The following is a 10687-nucleotide window of genomic DNA, read 5'->3' as shown; positions in this document are numbered from 1 at the left end:
GTCTGTTTATTTGTGATGATGATGGGAATAAAGATGGTTATTATGGTCATCGTGTGGAGCCGATGGCGACAAAGATGAAGGTGGTAAAGGTGAGGCAACAGGAAATATAGATGACGATGAAGGTGCAAGTGAGGCGGCGAGGATGGAAGTGAAGATGAAGATAATGAAGAGTAACATCTTGTTGGAGTTGAGCCTGATGAAAGAGGAGGATAAAAATGATAAACATGATGATGATGATGATGATGATGCATAATTGCACGAGCACCGGTGAAGCAAGATAAAACAAAGAAGATGATGATTATAGTACAGTGGTGATTAAATTTGCAGGTTTACTTTGTTATCATGATGATGATGATGATGATGATGATGAATGATGAGGAAAAGGAGATAAAGATAACGGTGATGTGGGTGATGATGATGCAGGTGCAGCTGAGGAGGAGATGATGAAGATGATGACTGTGGTATAATGGCGATGAGATGACGATGACGACGATGATGATGGTGATGGAGGTGAGTGTGTTGGCGACAGTAATGATGATGATGATGATGACACTGATAGTGATGATGAGGGATATGAATAATAGGACATTTTGACTTGTCATAGTAGGAAAAACACAGGTGTTATTGATAACATAAACAATGGCTCTGTTCTATTTAAGTGTCCCAGAAAGTGATGACAGTGTGACAACATGAATAACATCAGGACTCTGAAACAGAGGCAGCTAAATGGAATTCAGCCATCATTCATTTTATCATTTACTCCTCTTTTCCTGCTGTGTCAAAAAGGTTGATGTGTCGTCGCTCCAGGGTGCTGAACTGTGTCTGACTGTAGCAATCCAGAGTGATATGTTCAAATATTACATTATTTTTCCCTGGATAAATTGACCTTAAAGGACCAGTGTGTAGGACTCAGTGGCATCTAGTGGTGAAGTTGCAGATGACAACCATTTGAGTACAGCTCAGCCTTTCCAAGCGTGTTGGAGAAACTACGGTGGCTGCAGAAGGACCTTTAAAGATCCAGTGTTTGGTCTGTGCATTCTGAGCTACTGTTGAAACATTGTGATTCAACATACGGGCCTCCATAGAAGAGGACCCAGCAGCTCAGGTGATGATAAATTAATGAAAACATACCTATTAATATTATATTTCCATTTCTGCCAATAGATCCTCCTAAATGTTACACACTGGACCTTTAAGAGTCTTATGTTGTTCTCTGAGTAAAAGGACCCGTTGCAGAGACACCTGTGATGATAACGATGATGATGAGGGTGACAGTGATGGTTGTGGTGGTGAAGATGTGCACAGGTAGTGGGAGTGATGGTTTGACGTGAATGAGTGAGTGATGAAGGTAGAAGATACAACAATGGAGTTGACGATGATGATGATGATGATGGGTGCGCTGGTGAAGAGTAAAGATGATTGATCGATGGGGGATTGATGATGATGTTGATGCACGTGCCATGAAATACAGTAAAGTGATGATGATAACGATGCACGTGCACAGGTGATGGGAGTTATATTTGAGTGACGATGATGGTGATGATGATGATGGTGATGGGTAGACTAATTGGAGGAAGAAATTATGAAAACTTGCTGAGGTGATGAGGATGATGATGAGGGTGATGAGGATGAAGACCATTATAACTCCGCGTGGCCGCACTTGTACCGGTGGTGGGAGTGTCCGCGAGGAGGGTAGAGCTGCTCCGCTGCATGCTCGCGCCCAGGCACGAGCAGCGCTCAGATGTTTTCATTCTTAACTTATAGGGTCGCGAGAGCAGGACGCTGAGGAGTCTCCGGACGCGAGGAAGAAAAAGTCTGCCCGTTTTTTTTAAATTTGTGTGTTTCATTTATTTTGGTTTCCTCTCATTTCCTCCCGGTGTGATGTCAGCCTGTCGGGCCGGTTTGGTGCTCCTGTGCGCGGCGTTGGCGGTGAGTCGCGCCCGCAGGAGTTCACCGGAGCAGGAGGATGTTCAGGAGAAAATCAACAGCGCCAGATGCACGTCCAGGTGCCTCACTCTGCACATGACTCAACTGACCGCTGCCTTCAGACACCTCCAGGTACCCTACAACCACTTTGTGCCTTATTTAATGGCGTTTACCGACCCCGAGGTCAAATATGACCTCCAGTCAGCGGTCGACGCGGCCACCAGTGTATACAAAATACATCAGAAGTCACCAAATAAAAAGACAGACAGCCATGACTGAGGATTCTGGATGCTATTTGCCTCTTAAAACACAGTCTAATTAAATTATTCTTTATAATATGATGTGTATTTAAACATTTATGTGACCCTAAAGGTGAGTAAACTGTATAAAATAAATACTTTTTCAATTAATTCGGCTGCACAGTTTTAGACTTTTTACGGTAAATTCTTTATTTAAAAGTGCATTACTGGTATGCTTTATTGTTGTTGACAACATACTGTATACTGCGGCAGTTCATACAGTTCAGTGGGATCGTTGGCGATTTTGTTGGTGTTAAATAATATTTCGCTTAATATTTCATCATTTGAACTAATACATTTGCTTTAATAGTGATAGGCTTATCCCCCTGAAATATATTTAACAAGAGGATACTGAAGGGTGAAACAGAAGTGGAGGTAGGGATGAGCATCTGGAGTTACTCAGCTGCAGTCAATAGTAAATAAAACAGAAGGTTAAAAATGACTTTCTTATAATACACCCGCATAATGATCTCTCAGTGAATTTTCAAATTTAGCAAATATCCACGTCTGCTCTCAATTATACACGAACCACAGAGATTAACATCAACTTTAAACTGCATCATTTAACTTGATTAAAACATCAAAAAAGAATAATTCTTGTTCTCTGGTGTGACTGATCAGATACACCCACACACACCACACACACCTCTGTCCACCACTCATAGCGGTGTCGTACTTGTCGATAACCCCGTTGCCTGGTGGAAAGAAAACAGTATTTAGTCGCCACAATTATGCAATTTTCATCAAAAGCCTTACAGAAGCCCCTCAGTGCCATGTTGTGCAGTGATTTTAGATTAGCTAAGAGGTGTTGCTATGCACAAGAGAAGAAAAGTGGAGCACTTACAGCCTAAATAATGAATCAAAGGGAAACCGTGTGATCTGGCCTGAAACAGTGAGTTGTTTCCAACATGGTTTTCATCAGGAAGTTTTTGACAAATGTTCCTACGTTGCTCAGACTGAAGTTGCCCCATGTCAGTACTCGGAGGGCCAAAGGTACCCTGAAAGAAGTTAAGTTACAGGTTTATAATGGTTGACAAAATGACTCATCTCGGTGAAATCGCTGGCCCATGTTATGTGGCCTTTGTAGTGAGGAATGTGAGATTAACGGGGACATTAGGACGTTACCAAGTTCGAAAAGCCACTTATCGTTAACGGCTTCAACATGTGCATGCTGTGTAGTGGGTGGGAAAGTCATTAACCGCAGAGTTTAGCCCCAGTGGCTCTGAGGTGTGTAGAAGAAAGTGTGTCTACGTATGTGTGTGTGTGTGTGTGTGTGTTTGCATATGTTCACGTATAAAACGAAAGGTTTGGTCTGGTCCTCGTCCATCTAGAATAGACTCCCGGCACCTGTGCATTGGGTAATGAGGGTGGCCCCTGGATGACTTCCTAGCAGCCAGTGGGTGCGTGTGTGTGTGGCGTTTCTGGAATGGAGGTGTGAGAAAGGGAACATTTGGTTTAAACTTTATGAAGTGCAGTGCAGTAGTCAGATGTGGAGCATCAAACAGCAGCGATGGAAATGAAACCAACCGACTGGGAGGTAGCGAATAGGCTAGACATTTGTTTTTTCTACTTGGGTTTCATTTTTAAATGGGAACAAAATGTCTTTAATCTCTTGTTTGTTTTCCGTTGTACTCGTGGCATTAGTGACATCCAGGATGTGTTTAGACTTCCAGGATTTTCTGAATGTTTCCTGATATCTTCAAATAGACAAACTTACCTGAACATATCCCAGAATATAGTAAGGAAACATTTAGTCTTTATTTGGTGTACTGTACAACAAACATGTCATATTCCCCCTAAGATCTTACTATTATTAAAACAGGCTACGTTAATGAACTATTTTCATTCAGACAATTCCACTTCTACTATATACATTGGATTTGTTTGTTTTTAACATCTTGAAACAAAGCGGTAAGAAGACAGCCGTTTGTTCATGAAACATCTTGAAACAAGTTTTTTTTCTGGGCAAATAAATAATAATAAATAAATAAAGTAACTCACTGAAATAGTCTTAAACTCATATTAAGATAAATTGATCGTTTAGACCCTTAATAACTATTAATGCTACATGGAATTAGTTCTTAATATTAAGAATTTGCTTCTCATCGTTATAAAAAATAAGCAATTTCTAGTCGATGACTTCATTGACAGAAGATTAATCAGCAACTATTTTGATAATTAATTAATGATTTAACTAATTTGTCAAGCAAAAATGACAACATTAGCATTTCCAGCTTCTACAATATGATAATTTCATCATTTACTCTGGTTTTTTTTCTCAGACTCTGGAAAACCTTTTCATTATTGTCAGACATTCAATAGACAAACGATGAATCAGGACATTAATAATGAAAATAATTGTTAGTTGAAGCCCTAATTATATAAAAACAATTAAACATGCACAAGAAAAAGAACTCTGCACTGATGTCATAACTGATTAGCAGGACAGTGACAAACAGGAAAGGACGGTGTCGACGTGTGACTCAGAAAAAGAAAAAAATAACATTTGAGGATATAAAGGGTCACTGAAAACGTTATGTGTGTTATACCAAATTAAAAAGGAGCCTCTAAACTTTGAGCAAACAAGGAAACAAGTCTCCTCTCAGCCACATCCTGGGGAACAGCATCACTCCCGAACCTATTATAGGACAGAGTAGCACAACACAGAGTGATTAATGGCTGGGAGAGACTGTGTGTTAGAGCATTCATTCATTTAAAGAACATAACGTTTCAAACAAAAAGCCCTTTTGATAACATCTCCAGTCACTGTAACATCAGTGAAGGCAAATGGAGCTTTACTCATCCTACTCTGTCACCACACTCACACACACACACACACACACACATTGCTTCCTCTGGCTTCATGTGGGTGAACCCTGTGTTTTTGGCTCTTTCTCTCTCAGTGTGTGTGTGTGGCTAGTGTGTAGCCACTAGAATGTGAGTCACCAGTTTTCTATTTACACCTCGCTTTCTGCTGCTTCTCTGGGTTTTCCACTACTTTCCCTTGTATGGTGTAATAGTGTAATTATAGCTCTTTGTGTGTGCGCGTGTGTGTGTGTGTGTGTGCACATGGGCATATATCTGCTGGTATGTTGTCATATTCCCAAATTCCTCCTTGATGTAAACTCCTAAAAATAAGGAAAAAAACGGCAGCCTCGCCTGCGGAGCTGGATCTTTCTGCACATACGTAGTAGATCAGATTAGACTGCGTGTCTTGAACACTCACAGGTCTGTGGTGCTGATGAGCGGATGGTTAGCGGTTCGAGCCAGCGGCTGAGGGCCAGTGCGAGGGTGAATGAGCTGCCTGTGCATTCATGTTTATGCGTGTGTGTGTGCGTGCATGTGTGTGTGTGTGTCTCAGCTGCTCTGCGGTAGGTAGCTCTAATCAGCTCAGAGGTCGGTCAGCCAACCAGTCACGCTCTGAAAAAGACCAGAGACAACGGTCAGGTCAGGTTGCACAGAGACAGACGGGGAGATAAAGACAGGTAGACGGACGCGGTCGAGCATGAAGATAGGCAGGGGGAGATGGAAAGACGGGTGAGCGGGCGGGTAGACGCACACAGACAGGTGTGACAAACATACATGAGGACAGACAACCTGACAAACTGATACACAGGCTAGAACATTGGACAGACAGACAGACAGGTAAGCAGGGAGACAGGCAGAGAGACAAAGGCTTGTGTGATTCACCCCAGAGATAAAGCCTCTACCTCTTTCTGCGGCTTTGTGGCTGCCCTGTCATTTGATCAGTAGAAGCAGGCATAGATGGGGATAAAATTGTGGCAGCGTAGGAGGGACTTTCACCTGAAACCAGGGCGAGAAATTCCAAGATAGTAAATCACAGCTGGAATGGCGAAAGCATTGAGCGGCGCGGCTTTGTTCTGTCAGCTGCAGAAAGAGAGACAGATAGAAAGAGCACACCAACACCATGACAGCATATTGTATCTGATATATATTGTTTCTGTACAATTAAATCCATTCTTCTTCTCACTGGTGAACTCTCATATCTTCACCATGAATATGAAGTTACCGCCAGCAGCGGCCTAACTTAGCTTAGCACAAACCCTGGAAACAATGGGAAACATCTAGCCTGTCTCTGTCCAAAGTAGAGCCTGACCAATATGGGATATTTGAGACCAGTACCAATTTTAGAAGGGAACATTTACCAATTACTGATACGGAACCTGATATAGTGAATTTTTGAGCTGGAATGAAAACAGACTATGCAAGGGTACTCAGAAGGTTGCTTTCCTAAACAAATAACTTTATTTAAGAATATTTCAGTTAAAAATTCTTCAATTCTTGTGTCAACCAGTTGCAGTTGACATTGCCGAGAGTTGCTTCTTCTCTCTTACTCAGTGCTGCTTGCCACAGTTTTATAAATCGCAGCGCACTCTGCTGGAATCGCTTTGCCGTGACACCATACTGATATATGTCTTTGAACCCCAGCCAATAATATCGACTGACCGATTGATCAGTCAGGCCAAAGGTTACAAAATCTGCCTACCATGTTGTATCTCTTTCGTTAAATTCATACAAAAACCCAAAATAAAAACGACGAATCACAATTTTACATGCATTTATGGGTCGGAGTATTTCATGGCCGGGACCAGTAACCTCCTGGAGTTTCCGCTGGTTGCTGGGCAACTGGTTTTCCCCAGTTCACAGTCTTTGTGCTGAGCTGAAGTATCCGGCTGCTCGTGGTAGCTTCATATTTAGCATACAGATATGTTTGTGGTATCAATCTTCTCACCTAACTCTCAGAAAGAAAGAAAATCAGCGTATTTTCAAAAATGTTGACCTTTTCAGTTAATTTGTTGATCGTTTAGAGTATTTCCTTCACTGATGGAGTTTCACTGTTGCTGCTGTTGGAACTGAGCCGAAACAGAAAGACAGATGCCGACGTAATCGTCGGATGAGGCAAGGTTCAGGACCATATAACAACCACTTTGTTGTGACGCTTGTTGTTTACAGGATGTGGGGCACCACAAACACTAACGTTGACACACGTGCACGGAAACACACACATACAGGCGCACACACGTAGACTAATTAAGGGCTCTGTCGGGAATGTTCAGACCTCAACATGGGCTTTTTTGGAAGAACTTCATATTCTGTTGAGTGGAAGTTAGTCATGATACCGTCACCACACACTCTCACACAAACAACGCGTACACACAACACACACGTACACCGTAGCTGTGCTTGCTTCTGGTCATCTGGGTATGATTAGCAGAGTTAATGCCTCGTGTTAAATAGACTTTCTACTGCACCTCACCGCAAACACTGACCACAACACACACACACACACACACATAATACGTACACACACTCTCTCTGCCTCTGACGCTCTCTCACACACACTTTTTATCGCTGCATCTGGCAGAAGTGTGATTTATATCTCACTCTCTTTCAAACACTGAAGGGTGTGTGCAGCTGTGCGCGTGCGTGGTGGCCGTGCACGTTTCTGTGCGTGTGTGTGTGTGTGTGTGTGTGTGCCCCTGCCTCTTTCCTGCTGTTGCATCAAGTAATATCAGGTTGTTATTATTCAACAATGATTACTGCGGACTGAGCAGTCTTCAGAGCCATGTGGAAGTCCTTTAGTGCAAGTGTTTCTCACTCCGCGGGTCAGTTCTGTTTCTGACGGGTCTCTCGCGTCTCAGGCCCAGACAAATTTCTCTTGTGGATCCCAGGACAGAAAAAAGTTTAAGACCCTGCGTTTTTAGTGCCGAGATGAAATCCAGCGATGTGGAAATCCATCATTAAAGTGATATGGGATTTTTGCACATTTTTGTCATAAGTCATACATCATAAGCTGAGTTGAAGTGAAATTCTCCTGATATTTTTTCACGCAAGGCATCTTGAGCAATTGTGTGAAGATTCTGTTGGTTCATGAGCCATAAAACGCACAACCAAATGTTTTGTAGATGAGTTTTAAGATTTTGAAATAAATAAAAGACATACAACCTTCATAACCAAAAGCATAGAGCCACAATAAGTGCATTTGTGCATTGTAGAAATGCCCTTCCACTGTGGCTAAAAATACACATTAAAAGTTGGCTTTCCATTAATAAAGCTACTCTGAAGGCTAAACTCCAGCCAGATGAACAGCAGTCACCAGAATTTATTGCGTCCTGTTTCACAACTAGTATCCACCACCCCTTGCCAGTCTCCTCCCTACTCCCATTAACTAATATTTATTTCCATCTTTCACCTTCTTTTGTCTGTCTCCCTCTGCTCTTTTCAACTTCCTCCCTGCCTCCCATTTCCTCCCAGTCTCCCACATCCAACTTCTTTTCTCTTCTTCCAGCCACCTTCTTCCAATCCTCCCTTTCTTTCCCCCGACTTTTTCAACATGTGCAGCTGTTTTGCCGCAGACAGGCACACACACACACTCTGAGACCCTACGAAACCCCACTTTGACCACCGTTTAATAGCCATACAGCACACAGGCTCGTCTAAACTGCATTGATTGGCTCTGACAGCAAATATGTCCCATGAAATTGACTTGGGATGCGTGTGTGTGTGTACATCCACGTGTGTGTGTGCATTAATGTGCGTGTCACGAAGGGGGCTGATTGAGGAGTAGTGACAGAAAAAGGGGGATGTTATGGCGAAGAAGACAGAAAAAGAAAGAGAGCGTGAAAAAGATTAAGAGAATGGATGAAGATGTGAGGCCGGCAGGGGGGAAAGCAGCTTTATATCTCCTCCGTGAAAATCTGGAGATGTTTAACTGGCCTCTACACTGTCCTCAGTTCTTTGAGTGGTGCATCTACAGTATATATCATCACCATCCTCTTCAAGTCCTCTCCAGTCATTTTTACAGGGGTTGGCAGTAATGTGGAGAGGAGGAGTTGAAAGGTACAAATGAAAGAGAAAAAGAATGACAAAGTGACCAAAGGAGGCTAATTTGGATTAATAGCAGCAGGAGGAGGAAAAGAAAATCTGCGTCTGCAGAACCATCCTTCTGCTGGAAGACAAATGCTCAGCCCACCTTGTCTGAGCATCTGGAAGCAGGACAGAGCAGCGCAATATTGCCAAAATAATAAAATCATAATATTTTTGACTGGATACCTTGGATACTGGAAATCAGCGATGTTAACGATATTTTGGGAAGTTTGAGAAATAATTAGGGCTGTGATGTGAATTAGATTATGATTAATGTAGATATGACAAGACTCAAATTCATTTGGTGTCATATCAATCAGCTAGAGCAGCATAATGAGTTCGGAAAATGACCTCACCTGAATATAATGCACTCTTTAAAACTGGGAAAAGACAATTTCTAAGCTATATAGAAATATTTGAATAACCAAACGTAACGTACATATTCTTGTTGTATTTTTGATCATGTTTTCTTAATTCTGTTTAATTAGTTCCTTAATTCCACAGCAGCGTATCGTGTCGAAACTCCCACTCCGTCACTGTATCTATGAAGAGGATAGGGTGACTGGACATCAGCGCACATAGATGTGGCAAGGCAAGAAGCTAAGAGGACAGACTCAGTGACCAAGTATTAAGTCCCTTCTTCCGGTAGCACATGGCCCATATGCTACTTTTCTTGCTGTGACTGTCAGGTGTGTCAGCAGATTATCAGAGGCTAACTTTGTGAATGAGCACCGGTTAGGGATTTAACTCAGTCAGTGATATCTGAGGTCATTTAAATGCAGCTGGTCCTCTTTCAACACTCCTACCAGAGTGACTTCCTGTTATAGTTCATCAGTGTGGATGCTCACATCGTTATCGTTACGGGCGGCCCTTCACACTGCCTCTATAAAACCTGCATCTATGGCAACTAGGTCATTTATGGTGCAATCAGTAACGCCTGTCAGGTTTCCGTCGGCAGAAAGTGCCCCGAAGACAGGAGGAAAGAGAGAAAAGGTGTGCAGAGGTGGAAGGTGTTTCTCTGTAGTGATACCATGACACCCGTTCCTCTGTTTCTCATCTCATCTATTCCTCTTTCCATCCATCCTTCCCCACAGACTTGTTACTAATCTATTCATCAGAGATTTGACCATTACTTTAATGCTCGACTGCTTGTTTCTATCAACTGTCTAGGCTGGTTAAGCAGTAGCCCCAGCATAATCTCTTTTAACAACTAGCACAGATTACTGTTAAGCCAACAGTGTCCACCCCATCAGTACTTATTTAGTCTTAAAGGCATACCAGCATCATGGGCAAGAAATACACTTGCATTTCTCTCAAAAAATGATGTCCAATAACTGAGAATTTTTTGTTCAAGGGTTGTCAACTGCACGAACTTGTTGTGAACTTTGGTCAGAACTTGATCCTGATTTTGGTTGCACTCCTCGTGTCTCCTCTCTGAAAACTCACCACCTCTTCACTGCTGCCAACAGCTGTACAACCGAGGCAATAGTAAGCAGCTGTAGCAGTGGACGTGGACAGGGGTGAGAGTATGAGAGGAATGAGGCGGACAAATTTTGTGGAGAACTTGGAGCTCT

At 42.5% G+C, this 10687-nt stretch overlaps 1 protein-coding gene across 1 annotated transcript in view; it reads left to right on the top strand.

Annotated features, from left to right (window-relative positions):
- Positions 1 to 1687: 1687 nt before the first annotated feature.
- The window catches only part of anos1b (anosmin 1b), a 41712-nt gene continuing 32712 nt past the window's right edge, over positions 1688 to 10687 (top strand). The window contains exon 1 of the mRNA XM_035652825.1: positions 1688 to 2058. Within this exon, the coding sequence (XP_035508718.1) occupies positions 1882 to 2058 (177 nt within the window). The 5' untranslated portion in view covers positions 1688 to 1881. The remainder of the gene's footprint in view (positions 2059 to 10687) is intronic.

This window comes from Morone saxatilis, unplaced genomic scaffold (assembly GCF_004916995.1).
Source record: "Morone saxatilis isolate NCDOM2014 unplaced genomic scaffold, NCSU_SB_2.0 Contig12, whole genome shotgun sequence".
NCBI classification, from domain to species: domain Eukaryota; kingdom Metazoa; phylum Chordata; class Actinopteri; family Moronidae; genus Morone; species Morone saxatilis.
This window is presented reverse-complemented; position numbering and strand designations above follow the sequence as displayed.